At 46.5% G+C, this 13,260-nt stretch overlaps 1 protein-coding gene and 1 long non-coding RNA gene across 4 annotated transcripts; one reads left to right on the forward strand and one right to left on the reverse strand.

Moving 5' to 3' along the window:
• Positions 1 to 653: 653 nt before the first annotated feature.
• LOC146420271 (uncharacterized) lies at positions 654 to 1,688 on the reverse strand. 2 transcript variants are annotated; one of them, XR_014849222.1, is made up of 4 exons: positions 1,364 to 1,688; positions 1,121 to 1,252; positions 812 to 891; positions 654 to 735 (listed from the first exon to the last, which is right to left on the reverse strand). It is a non-coding gene; the product is annotated as an uncharacterized LOC146420271 (long non-coding RNA). The 2 variants fall into 2 exon arrangements; XR_014849221.1 differs by having other exon boundaries at positions 1,116 to 1,252; positions 1,364 to 1,684.
• Positions 1,689 to 4,653: 2,965 nt separating this feature from the next.
• Positions 4,654 to 11,304, forward strand: LOC146420272 (uncharacterized). 2 transcript variants are annotated; one of them, XM_085048441.1, is made up of 12 exons: positions 4,654 to 5,229; positions 5,342 to 5,383; positions 5,480 to 5,541; positions 5,630 to 5,674; positions 5,763 to 5,836; positions 5,933 to 6,016; positions 6,090 to 6,195; positions 7,233 to 7,293; positions 7,382 to 7,409; positions 7,515 to 7,572; positions 10,793 to 11,031; positions 11,197 to 11,304. In XM_085048441.1, exons 2-12 carry the CDS (start codon positions 5,355 to 5,357, stop codon positions 11,230 to 11,232), a joined length of 822 nt encoding a protein of 273 aa, XP_084904567.1. In that variant the 5' UTR covers positions 4,654 to 5,229; positions 5,342 to 5,354; the 3' UTR covers positions 11,233 to 11,304. The 2 variants fall into 2 exon arrangements, with proteins under 2 accessions (XP_084904567.1, XP_084904569.1); XM_085048443.1 differs by lacking the exon at positions 7,515 to 7,572 and having other exon boundaries at positions 7,382 to 7,414.
• Positions 11,305 to 13,260: the final 1,956 nt, after the last annotated feature.

A 13,260-nucleotide genomic window follows, 5' to 3' on the forward strand; every position in this document is an offset into this window, starting at 1 on the left:
TGCCATGGCTTTTACTCTGTCCATTGCATTCTGAGACGTCCATCTTGGAAAATTTACTTTTTATTGCATTTACGTGGTGATGGCAAAACTCCACGCAAAACTTTTTCTCACACCGACAGGTAAGGCAGTACCTCGTTGCCTGAGGAATGCCTTGTACTGGGAATGGCTTCATTAGGAATTTGTCCCTTTAGTGTAAAAACCTCTTTTCCCAGAAAAACGTGAAATCCTGCAGTCTTAAACTGGTTGTACTGAGTGCTGTGAGGTCGGGTAGATGGGGAGTGGGTAGAAAAGCCGGGTAGATGGGGAGCAGGTAAAAAAGCGTCCCATCTACAGCGCCTTTTTTACCCGCACCAGCGGCGTCCCATCTCCGCCGCTTTTTTACCCGCACCAGCGGCGTCCCATCTCCGCCGCTTTTTTACCCGCACCAGCGGCGTCCCATCTACGCCGCTTTTTTACCCGCTTCTTATCTTCCCCAATTTTTTATCCGCACCACCCGCTTTCTCTTTCCCCTTTTTACCCGCACTAGCAGCTTCCTACCTTTACCACTTTTTAACCCGCAATACCATCTTCCTATGTAGTCCACTTTTTACCCGCACTAACAGCTTCCCATCTACTCTGCTTTTTTACCTGCTTCCTATCTTTCCCAATTTTTGTGTGAAACCATGTTGGACATGAAATGAGTCTGCCTCGGCCCTCTCGGAAGGCCCCGTGATGGCCGGTTAGCTTCTTAGTTGGCTAGGAAAAAGAAAAGCAAAGTCAGTGCATGAGTTAAATAGCACATGGCACAAATCCCCACAATCCGGCTACTCACCATTTCCTAAGTGCACTTGTGACTTTAAGTCTCCAGCTTCATCGCCATGTGAAGGCTGTGGCTGTCATTATGATGGACACCTGGGTTACCAAATGATGGAGTAATGTGCTGTTACTGTGAGGGGGGCATGCATTTATGCGCCTTAGAACACATAAGTGCACCTGCTGCTCGTGGGGAAAAGTCTTACGGGGCCCCTCAATGGACACTCTTTCCCACTGTGCTGCCTTCAACCCCTCACCCCACCCCCCTGTAATTCCTAACCTAGTGCCCTGCTCTCTCTTCTTCTCCCTATAGTGATCCTCACCTTACTTTCTGGAAGTCTCAGCTTTGGATGGCATCCTTGATGTGAAGCAGGTCCCTTTTATGACACGATGAATCTGATGAAAAAGTTTCCAGCATCACCCTTAACACAATTGGGAATTTTAGGAAGCTCCAATGCTTCTGAAAAAAAGAAAACCAAAACAAAACCACATATTCTGGTAAATTACAAAACACAGAAGCATCTTATCAACTCTGAACATACAACCCAAAATATCAAACTTAAATACTCACTGCATTCAATGCTATCTTCCTCACGGTGTCTTCAAAGTCTCTCTTGCTTTAGATGCCAAAAGCACCTGCTGGAAAAAAGCTGAGATGAGCTGAAAAAGCCCCTTACCTTGAAATGAGAGGACAGCTCTGACTCCAGTGAATCCCTGAGAGAAAATAAACCCCTTGGCCAAAGGCTGGGGTTAATATACCCCTGGCTGGGCCCACCTCTCGTTCCCAGCATGCCTGAGAAAAGGGAGGAGGCAAATACCATTGGGTATAAAAGCCCTCAGAGGAGCTGTAGCTCTTTGGCTCCTCTGACTTACCTTTATGCTGAGTGAAGGGCTTGTCTGAGAGGAAAACTCTTCATGGGAATTACTGTGGTTTTTTTTGTTGTTTTTTTTTTTGTTTTTTTGGTTTTTTTTCTCTATGCAGCTGCATCAAGCAAAAGGGCTGAAACCAGGTAAGAAATATAACTTTGTGTTTTGGCAGCATGCCGTTGTAATTTGAATAATTTGTTGTTAATTTGCTGGATTGTTCCTTGCCAATTGCTAAGTAGTATTCCACATGTAACTAAGTGGGGTGGGGAAGATTACTAATGATATGAATGTGTGACTCATTGGGACTCATGTGACTGTTATTGGCACCTCTAATTAGGGTGTTATGCATTATAACTTAGAGATGTTATAAATAAAAGTGAGAAAAACAACAAACTTTTGTATGGCTTTGGGGTTAAGAATGTGCAAGGCTTGCTCCTGTATGAGGCTTTTGGTACCAGGGTACAGGTAGAAGCTCTTGCTGCTCCTTGGAGTGGGGTGGGTCAGGTGGAGAAAAGTCTTGCTGCTTGTTCCTGCCCCTTCACAGCCTTTTGTCTGCCCCTAAAACACCGGGATGCCAGGCTTTCTTTTCTGTGGAAAAGAACCAGCCTTCTCCCCTTCTCTTTTGAAATAGAATTCTTTTGGCGTTTTGGAACTTGGTGTCCTGGTACTTCAGAACTGGCGTTTTGCAAACTGTTTTTCTGATGTTTTGAAATTTGTTTTTCTGTTTTTTTGAAACTAGCTTATTCTGGTATTTTGGAATCAGATTCTGTTTGGGGGGGGTTTGGTGTTTTGGAACCTAGTTTTTGTAGGCTGGTTTTTGGTATTTCTGTAGCCTGCTTTCTTTATTATTTTCTGGGGGGGGGGTTGTGGGTGTTTGTGTGGGTTTAGGGCTTTGTTTGATTTTGGTTTTTCTTGGCTTTTTTTTGATTTTGGTTTTTGTGGCTTTTTTTGTTTTGTATTTCGTTGTTTGGGAGTTTTGGAGGATTTTTTTGTTTGGTTGGCTTTAGTTTGGGCTTGGTTTTGGGGTTTTTTTTGGTTTTGTTTTTGTGGTTTTTTGGAGGAGGGGGGTTTGGGCAGACTATTCAATGAGACACACTTAGTGAGCAGGGGCACGAAGGGGCTGCTGGGAAGGGTGGCTATGGATATTTTCGGGACTCGAGGGGATCAGTGCTTGATACTCCTAACAGCAGGGAAAAGCAGGCTTTCCTTCCGTTTAACCAATAAAATAGCAGGGGAAGGTGATTCCCCATCCTTTGAATGCAGACAATTATGGAAAGAGAGATTTTTCTCTAAGCTTAAACCCCTCCCTTTTCTCAGGCATGCTGGGAATGAGAGGAGGGCCCAGCCAGGGGTATATTCACCCCAGCCTTTGTGCAAGAGTTAGATTTTCTCTGTGCGGTCTGCTAGGAACTGAGCTGTCTCTCATTACTAAGGAAGGAGCGTTTTCAGCTCATCTCAGCTTTTCCAGCCAGGGTGCTTTTGGCATCTCAAAGCAAAGGCTCCGAAGGTGCTGTGTGGGAAGATATGTTGAACGCTGTGAGTAATTCTGAAGTTCATTATTTTAGGTTGTAATATGTTTTGAGAGTTGTTAAAGTTATTTCTGTAACTGTGGTTTATTGATTGTAGGTTGTTGTTGTTCTTGCGTTTGGTTTTTTTTCGAAACATTACAGCTTGCAGGTCCCAATTGTGTAGAGTGTGATGCTTGAAGTTTTTTCAGCGGGTTCATCATGTCACAAGAGGTACCTGCTTCACATCAAAGATGCCATCCAAAAGTGAGGCTTCCTGTAAGGAAGGTGGGGATCATGCCAGGGAGAGGGAGTGTGAGCAGGGTACTGGGCTGGAAATTACAGGGGGGTGGGGTTGAAGGCAGCACAGTGGGAAGTAGGGGGTCCCTGAATGGACACTGAGACTTTTCCTCTAGAGTAGGAGGTACACGTACATGTCCTAAGGAAAATGAATACATTCCCCCCTGGAACACTGTGTAACTCTGTCTCTCGCTGATGCAGGTGTCCATAAAAATGACAGCCACAGCCTTCAAGCGGGGACGAAGCTGGAGACTCAAGGGCCAAGGTGCACTTAGGAGACAGCAAGTAGCCGGATTGTGGGGATTTGTGCCACGTGCCACTAAACTCGTGCATTGATTTTGGTTTTCTTTATCACAGCCTACCATGGAGCTAGCCGGCCATCACGGGGCCTTCCGACAGGACTGAGGCAGACTCATTTCGTGTCCAATGTGGTTTCACACTGCCAGTCATCAAAAAGATAAGTGTGGGGTCACGACACAGAGATGGGATGACAGCAGGGTAGCGGGTTGGAAATTCCTGGGACAGATCTAAAAATTAGCATGGGGCAAGAGATGTCTTCTAAGGGACCTCTTAGTAGAGCCAGAGGCAGCAGCAGCTTTACTTTGGTTGGAGCCATAAGGGCGCACAGCGCAGAGCAGTTCCAGTCCGTCTTGTCTTGTCTGGTGTCTTTTGTTGTCTGCCGTGTGTGTCTTTGGGATGTCTCGGATCACTTGCCTCTGCCTTTTGCCCTCAAGGGCCTTATCGTAAGCGCCGCCTGTCATCTCTAAGTTCTCGAACGTTCGTGCTTCTCGGCCTGATGCCGACATCATTTGTTCTTATTCCGGTCGTCTTGGCCGTGTCTTGGAATCGCGTGTTAGAAGTATGGAGTCAGATGTCTTTTGAGGTCTTGTTCCTGGCTGTATTGCCATCCATCCTTTCCAGATGTGAGTTGTAAGGTCTTAGGGCTTTTAAGGATACGTGGAGCATTCTGAACGTGGCGTTATCTCGCAGCCTTCTTGATCGTTGTGACTGACTATTCTTGTAACAGGTTGCTCTGTTACAATCTTTTCTTTGGCTCCTTAGAGCCTCCTCCGTCCACCATCGCCGTACCATGTGTCATCTGTTTTGGCGTCGTCTCGATCCTTGCCTTCTTTCTTCTTGCCGAGAGGTTTTTCCTTTTATCATCCTTGCGCCGCACTGTAGCATGTGGTGTTTGTGTCAGTGTTTAGCCTGGAACTGCTCTGCCCTGTGCAATAGACTGGGGGGTAGGTGGAGTAGAGAGAAGGTTTGCCAAGTAATCTGTCGTTTTGCTTGGCCACCCGAGCCACGCCTGAGGCAGAGCAACCGTGGCCGGTCTATGCACAGGGTTTGGGGGAGATGGCAGGGAGCGGTACAGCAGCACCTTGCAGTTTGTTAGTCGTTTGTCTTAACACATGCTGTTGTGGGATCCTAGGCATTTTGCATTGAGAAATGAGAATTTTGGAAGGGTTAAGCTTTCCCTGTGTGTCTGGGTGACTTTGACAAATAATTCTTTTGCAGAGGTGGGGGAATAGGATGTATACCCCACACAAACGGAGGAGAGTATTGATTCCTGAGCAGAACTAGGTACTACCGGAGTTGTGGTGGTGATGGTTTTTTTTGTTGCAGGTGATGATTTTTGTTTTACAGGTGGTGTGCAGCACTCAAACCGCTTGTCCAATACAACAGAGACCCCAGTGGAAAGTGGTCACGGTCACTTGATTTCAGATGGAAACAACCGCAGAAACGTGATGCTCTTGGACTGTACGTCAGGATGCGCTTTTCCATTTTCTTCTGCCCTTTCTCCCCCAGGAGGGCCTTTTTGGGGGTGGTGTAACTGGTGCCTCTGTTAAAGCATTTTTCTTTGCTTGTATTTTTAGGAAGTAATGCTAGATGTCAGCAGTCAAGGCCAATGGAGTGAGGTGAGCAGTGACCAGCAGACAAGAATTCGTTACTGTTGCTTGGTTCTCAATTTCTGGCACAGCTCCAGGCATCCATTGTCATTTGTGCATTTTTAGGTGGTCTACTTGCAAGATGTCCTGGCCCAGGATAACAGAGACCAACCGGGTGCACAGTGAAGGTATAGATGTGGTGTATTTCAGTTGGAGTAGAGAGGGTGTAATTTTTCAGTGTTTCAATGTGGAGTTTTTGTCTTTGTTTCTTTGCAGGTGCTGCTGCTACCCTGGGCATGCCAAGGAATAGAGGCGACTTGGGTGACTGGGTGTTTGGATGGGGTAACTATTAGGTGAGTGCTATGTGGCAGTGTGCTAAGCTCTAAGCATCCATTGTTGTTTGTTTTAGGCAGTCCAGTTGTATTACACCTCTCAGGGCTGAAGGCCCTCGCTGACAAGCCGGTGGACTGGGTTAGGCAACAGGTGAGGATTTGCGGTGAGTTTGGGAGGTAGGGAGGAGGAGGGAGGTTCCACTCGGGTTTCATCAATGCCACGTCACTTTGTCTCTTCTTAACCCAGGTATACCCCACGATGGCAGCATCAGCCTCCGAGCGCGGCCGGAGCCTGCGTCCTCCGGAGCCAGGCGTTCCTAGGAGACGGCAAGTAGCGGGATTGTCGGGTTTTGGTTGATGTGCTATTAAGCTCACACATGGATGTTTGGCTTTCTTTATTGTAGCCAACTGAGAGAGAGCAGCTCGGTGACAGCAGGAACTTACACGACGGCAAGGACGCATTCTTTGTCACTGGACACAGATTCACATCCCTGCATGTCCGAGAGATAAGTCGAGGGCTATGACCCCCAGAGGGGATGGAAGCTGGGTGCTGGGCTGGGACTCACGGGGAGGGATTTTTGTATTAGCTTTGGCAACGGGGATGTCCCAAAAAGGGTCCCTTAGGTCACGTAAAGGGAGAGCCTGACTTTTGATGACAACACAGTGGTGCGTAGGGCAGAGCAGGCCCGGTGCATGTTGTGTCACTTGTCTACTGTGTGTTCCCTGTCTTTTGTGTGTCTTGCGTCGTATCTTTTTCCTTACCCCTTTGAGGGGATTATCAAAAATGCCAGGCCATCCTTATCTCTGATCTCTGTGTTCCTCGGCTTGGCGCCGATATCTTTGAACCTTCAAATCCCGAGTTCGGGTGCGCATCGGAATCTCTGCATCTCTTTGGAAGCATCGAGTCAGATGCCTTTTACGGTCTTGTTCTGAGCTGTATCAACAGCTGTACGTGGCAGTGATCCATTATAGCAGGCTAGGACTTGTAAGAGTTTGCGGTCGGAATCTTCTCCCTATCTTTGCGATTCCCGGGCATCCATCTTTGCCATTTTGGCGAGCTTGTCTTAAGGTGATTGTGTTAGCATCTTGTGGCAGGGTTCTTTGGGCCTGGTTGGCTCACCATCAGTCTCACCCGGGTCATCTCATTCCGCATCCTCTTGATCATTGCAGTCATCTCACTGAGAGTTTTCTCTCATTGTCGTGTCCCCTTGTTGCGTGTCCTGTCTGTGTCTGTGTGTGTGTGTGTGTTTTTGTGTGTCTTTGGCCTGGAGCTGCTCTGCCCTGCTGCGGGGTCTGCTGTGTAGGTGTAACAGGACTAATGTTAATGTTAATTTGTTGAGAGGCTGAGCCAGTGGAGCCTGCAGTGTGCAACCATCCCAAACCCCCCGGTCACTGGCCTTATGTGTGTGATCTGTGGGAGAGTTGCCCCCCAGGGACTTGAAATTTGTGCTGTAGGGTGTAGTTAGAGTGTAGGTGGTATCTGTAGATTGCCAAGAAATGTTATGTTACCTTGTCACGCTTTGACTTTTGCAATGAATTTCTTTCAGATGCAGATGGATTGAAACAGTGCCCCATACTGCGAGGGTCTCAGTGGGTCCCCACAGGAAGGTCAGTCAGTGTTTTTTGTGGCAGGGGGAGGTGAAATGGTGACTTTTTTACAGGGTTATTCTTTGCCTTCTTTTGTTTTATTCCTTAGGAAGTATTGCCAGCTGTCAGCAGTCAAGGTTAGGTGTGAAGTGGGTGGTGACTGGCAGACAGAATGAGTTATTATTGCTTGAGTGAGGATTTCTGGTGCAGCTCTTGCAGCCATCATCAATTTTGCATTGTAGGCTGTCTGCTGGCAAGATATCCCGGCCCAGGATGCCAGAGACCAGTGGGCATCTGAAGGTATAGATGTGATGTACTTCAATCGCAGTGATGAGGTTGTGGTTTCTGGGTGTTTCAATGTGGTTTTGGCACCGGAGAAAGAATTCACCAAAGATCACCATCTGCATCTGTGCTGGGGATGGTGGAACTGTGGTGTTCCCAGTTATAGCGTGGGTGGCTGTTGTGGGGACGCCAGGTGAAGCATGTTCCATGGCTGCTAAGCATGGTAGGAAGCCACCTTTTGAACAGATCTTCAAAACTTATGTCTTGCAGCAAACCTGTTTGCTACCTGTGCAGGTGGACCTTTTGTGCCAATGCACAAATAAATTTGCAATGCAATATACCTGGCTCCAACTATGCCTCGTTTCATTATTAGGGAAATCAAGGGATACAGTGGAGGGAGGTTAAAAATACAGGTGCAATGAGAAGCTAAAACTCCCAAGGCTCTCCAAAATCACAGAAAACTAGATAAATAAAAATGAAGAGATAACATTGAACAATATAGTACTTGTAGTTAGGCAACACAGAGAATTAGCCTGTGCCTAGGTGATCGTGCCTGTAAAAGAGGGTTGTGCATGAGCAAAGAAATAAGGTGGTGTTGGAAGGAATTCTAAGCAAGCGGAGTGGACATGAAAATAGACCTGCCTAATGAATTGTAATAAAATGCGTGAAGTTCTCTCTGAAGTGCTAATGGTAAGAAAAAGGGACAGGGCTTTTCTCTTTTGTGCTTGAAATTAGAAGCGTCTCCATTAGCGAGAGGAAAACAGAGCAGCTGAGTGTTTAAATGGCACATAGAGATGTGTCACAGAATGTGAAGCGTGGCACGTTTGTAGCAATGTAGCCGTGCAAAGAGATGGACCGAGGGAGCAGCCACAGGTGCGGAGTGCAACAGGAGCCACTGCTGTCCGTTTGCAGCTCCCGCAAGGAGAGCGAGGGGGGAGCGGATGCAGCTCGCAGCAGAGGGAGCATCCTTTAGTGTAAGGCGCCCCTCGCTGCCCCCTCACCCCGCCCTGTCCCTGACGTCATCCCGCTCTTGCCCCGCCCCCTGCCCGCCCCGTCCCTGACGTCACTCGCCCGACCACAGCCACGCCCCTCGGCGCCCATTTGCTCCGCCCACAGCCACGCCCCCACACCACCTATCACCACGGCAACGATGGAAGCTTTTTCGGCACGTTCTCAGCACTTTATTTAGAGTTTCTCCGTCATTTTTACAGCTGTCTTGAGACACAATTTCAGAAGGGCTTTTCAGGGGATTTTTACATGTTTTGAAACCTTTTCTTACCACCACATATCATTTCTTAAAAGGCTCTTTGGGCTCTTTGCCACCTCTTGCTAATATTTTTTTAGGGTTCTTCACAAGTATCTGAACAGCTTTTCCTCAGCAATGTACAGCTTTCCCCGGCTGTATGTTACCCTAAAACGTCTATGGAATTAAAACTGCTCTTAATACATGAATGTATCTTTTCCCTTTCCTCTGCTCTTTTGCCCCCTCAGCCAAATCTGTACCCAAGTTATCTACCCGAGTGCCCTATACCCAACTTTTCTACCCCCGAGTTTTTTTCACCTGTGTTTTTTTTTTTTTTTGTTGCACTCTAAGTAAAAAAAAGCTTCATGGGTGTAATAGAATAAGGTTCAGGGGTTTTTTTGTTGCGTTCTATAATAACTTTCTAAGCAAAAGGAATGAGGATCTGCTTTAATCAAAGGCTGCTAAAAGCAGGTAGATGATGGAAGTTACCAGTTTCTGAGGTTTTGCCTTGCTCCCATTGGGGATGGATTGTGTTCGCTTGTCTTGTGAAAGCTAAGTGTCAGGAGTGGTGGTCAGGACAAGGAAAAAACCTTTGTGATGACAGGAGGCAATTTGAAGTTAGCTTAGAGGAGAGGACTGTAGTGGGAGAGGTTTTCTCCTCAGCATCAGCTGAGCCTTTGCTGGGCAGGGCAGGGAAGCTCCGAGCCACGTCCCCGTTCTTGTGAGCTTTTTGTCATCGGCTTTCTTTGAGTCTGGATGTGATCCTTAGAGGCAGGAGTGATTGCCATAGTCATCTGGCATTCATTGCCTCCTTCTCTAGGCCTGCTGAGCTTCTTGAGCATCCTTTTAATAGCTTTGGAAGTAACTTGGTGTCAGGATTTGCTTTTCATTATCATGTGCTATTCCTGTGGAGGCTTCAGCATCATCAGCCTCAACGTTCCGCAGACTAGAACTTTGGCTGGGCAGGTTTGTGTTGAAATTCGGCCACACACGAGTCGCCGTAATACGGTATTGTTGCGCCGCCGCGGTTAGCAGCTTGTTGAGTTCGCCGTAATGACGCTGGTTGCGCCCGCCGCGTTTGGCTGGCGAGGCCTGCCGGCACGCGCCGCTGCGCCTGCCGCGGTTGCTGTTGAGTTCTGCTGCGGCTGGAGACAGCATGCGCCCGCCGTGGCTGCGGTTGGCTGGAGGCTCCGCCGTGGTCACCACGCTGGCTTTCGTACCGCTGCGGTTGTTGCTTCAGCGCCTGCCGGCTGGCTGCCAGGCTCGCCGGCAGCGCTGCTGCTTGCGCCCGCCGCGGCTACGCTGCTTGCGCCCGCCGCGGCTACGCTGCTTGCGATGGCGCTCCGTCTCATAGGGTTTTGCTCTGTCTTGATGCTTTCTCAGCATTGCTCTGAGCCGTATCGGCAGCAGGGAGTCTCTACTTGCGTACTTGCCCAGATGGGGCTCATTCTGGCATCTTGACACTTTTACTTTTTGACATCAGCAGGTGTTGTCATCCATGTTGCTTCTCAGCTTTGGTAGTACCTTCTTTTCATGTCCAATTTCCTTGGAGTTCTGTATAAAGGGCATTCTCAGCTGCCAGACTGTGCTCAGAGAAATCCCAAAGACCTGGAATACGTTCCTCCTATTAGTTTAACATGCAAAAATAAAAGAGTTGCCCCAAGCATACTGTGAGTGGGAGGTGGTCACAGGACAACCTGTGTCTTAAGGCATTATCCACACCCTGAAAACTGTGGATACACATAGTCTTTGGGATCAGCTGAGCTGTGGCTCCATTGAAAAACCTGTGTTCTTTGGGTCCTAAAATTTCTCGGGTTTGGATGGGTTTTTCCCCAAAATGCCTCGCAGCCCCGTCACCTTTGCTTTTCAAACCCCTGAATCATTTTAATTAGCCATCCCGGGCTCTTCCCTGATGGAATCACACCATGGTGTTATTGCCTCATCCCTACATCATGTCCTGTCCCTCAGTGATTAGGGCATTTTTTTTCCTTCCAGGAGCAAGAGAGCAGTCCCGGTCCTTGGTCACATGTTGGTGCTGCAGAAGCCTCTGCTTGGGACTGCCTGGGTCCCGGGTGACCCGGGACAGCCGCCTAGGGATGCCACGAAGGTGCCGATGGAGACGCCGGCCACCAACCCCCCAGATGAATTTGGCTCCAGCAGGTGCCAGCAGCAGGCTCTCCAGAGCCAGAACTTCCCAGGATTGCGGGAGTGTGATTCTGGCTGTTCCCAAACCAGTATGTAATGCTACTACTCCCAGAGCTCTACAAAAGAAGAGTGACATTTAGTATGGTTTTGGTTTCACTGGGTGTAAGGTGTTTTTTATTCAGCTTGATAGCTGGATTTCTAGTCGTGTTCAGAGCTTTCAGAGTCTCATCTCACTCACTGGATCTTCCTCGCAGCTCCGGAGAGGAAGCTGTGCAGACACGAAAAGCTAGAGGAAACTTTAAAGTACTAAACAAAAAATATCCTTGAAACTGCCTTTAGGGACTCCAAGAGAAACAAACATGCAACGAGTGCAGCGTTCCAACTGCTTTAAAGATCACCCTTCATGGGCTAATTCCCAGACTCTGCACAGCCTCCCAGGCGTTTCCAACAGAAGCCTGGAAATTAGCAGTGGAAATGCCTTCAGGCAAGCTAAGTCCTGCTTTTTCCATCTCTGAAGAATGTCTCATGTTTGAGTCTGGAGCTGTGGCTGTCCTCTGTAAGTTGATCTCTTTTGATAACTACTGTGTAGAAAGGTGTCAGACTTGACATTTTTTGAGCCATTTATTTGTGGGATGTAAAGAAGAAACTGCTGGGTTTTCCTATTTGCTGATGGAGAGGCTTCTGAGAAATGAGAATTTAAATGAGATAAGAAAAAGAGACATTTTCTTATCTTTATCTGTTGAGAGAATTTGACACATTTAATTACATTTCATTATGCATGTCTATTCTCATGTCCACTAAATTTTCTTAAAATTGTTTCCAACATCGTCTTATTTCTTTGGTTCTGAACAACTCTATTTTGAACACATGATAACTCATTGACAAGCTAAGTCTCTGTGTTCCATTTCATAACTATAAATTCTATATTCTAAAATGTTATATCATAATTGGTTTGAGATTTTTGATGTTTTTTTAATTTTTGGCTTTATTTTGTCCCTGTATTTTTAACTTCCTCGAGACTCTGTATTGATTTGTCTTGTCATAAAATGAGTAATATTTGGAGCAAGATGTCTTGCATTGCAGAGTTGTTTTTATGTGTTTTAAGTGAAAAATACATGAGATATTTACCTAAAATCTTGCCCTCTTTTTTTTCCTTTGTTGGAGGATACTAAAATGAGAAGTGCAGAGGAGAACCATAAGGCCTATACATAGGCTTTTGAAATACCTAAATTATAAAATGTTTGTGTTCTTGAGGAAGTCAAAGCACCTGGTTGTACAGCATTCCTAGGCTTGATTTTGACTCTTTTGTAGAAAGCTTTCATACCATGGAAGTAGTTTTCTCTAGACAGCACCTGTTAGAGGCCTGGCAGTGACTGATGTGGTTGCCGCAGCTGTATGATGGTCCAGGTGAACAGTGGATGCTTTTCTCCTATTTTTGATTTTTTTTTTTTCTGATACAGCTTCTTCTTACTATGTGTTTAAGTAATCTGCTTGACTTTTGTAGCAGTATTCACAAGGCACTGTGTAGTGTGGATTGGGAATAAGTGTGCAGTCAATAATGTAGTGAACAGGTTTAGTGCCACACATAAAACCTTTTGAAGATTTGTGGAAAAGGTTGTTTTAGCCTGTGTTTGGTAATTGCGGAACATGGTTCAGCTACTTCAGGGCCAGCAAATGAAAAATTATTTATTCCTGAAAGTTATGCTCAGAAAGGCCAGTAAGTCACTTCTTGTGCTGGGATACACCGTGGGCACCTGGATAAACATCCTTCCCTAAAAATTCAAATCCATGTCAAAGTTCTTTCCCACTTCTCTGCCCTGTTGTTACCAAGCACAGGAAGCTGCACCTGAAGGAAGTTTGAAAGCCTCTCTCCTTCTGGGCTCTGTACTTAGTGATAGCTCCTTGTTAATCTGCAGAGCATTGTCCTGGGAATTCTAGTTGGTCGGTTATGTCATAGCAAATGTTCATACTCAGCTGGAAGGAGTTACTGGGTATGGTTTTCAGTAACCTTAATCAGGAAACTGCTTATTGTTTTCCTGTCTGGTACACAGGCATAGTTTTCAACTGAATGTTTACAAAAGGCATTTTACTTTAATTCCGTCTATTTTATAACCGTTTAATTCCCTACATTCTTTAGGAACACTGATACTTTTCTTAATGGTTGGAAGATCACAATCTTAAACTGACAGCAGAAAAAGCCTGGAGTTCCCTAACTCAAGCTTTTTCTTCTCTTTTTCTGCTTGCTGTTTCCATCTGGTATCTATTCTTTTTAATGTGCGTTTAAAATAGTGTAATTATTAAAGCTCAGGGAAGATTTG

This window comes from Lichenostomus cassidix, unplaced genomic scaffold (assembly GCF_008360975.1).
Source record: "Lichenostomus cassidix isolate B80296 unplaced genomic scaffold, HeHo_3.0 HiC_scaffold_463, whole genome shotgun sequence".
Lineage (NCBI taxonomy): Eukaryota > Metazoa > Chordata > Aves > Passeriformes > Meliphagidae > Lichenostomus > Lichenostomus cassidix.

Excerpts from the sequence above, each read along its gene's own strand:
- LOC146420272 (XM_085048441.1), top strand. The coding sequence starts at position 5,355 with ATGTCAGCAGTCAAGGCCAATGGAGTGAG. Across the intron at positions 5,837-5,932 it reads TGGACTGGGTTAGGCAACAG|GTATACCCCACGATGGCAGC; the intron begins GTGAGGATTTGC and ends TTCTTAACCCAG. Across the intron at positions 7,573-10,792 it reads AGACCAGTGGGCATCTGAAG|GAGCAAGAGAGCAGTCCCGG; the intron begins GTATAGATGTGA and ends TTTTCCTTCCAG.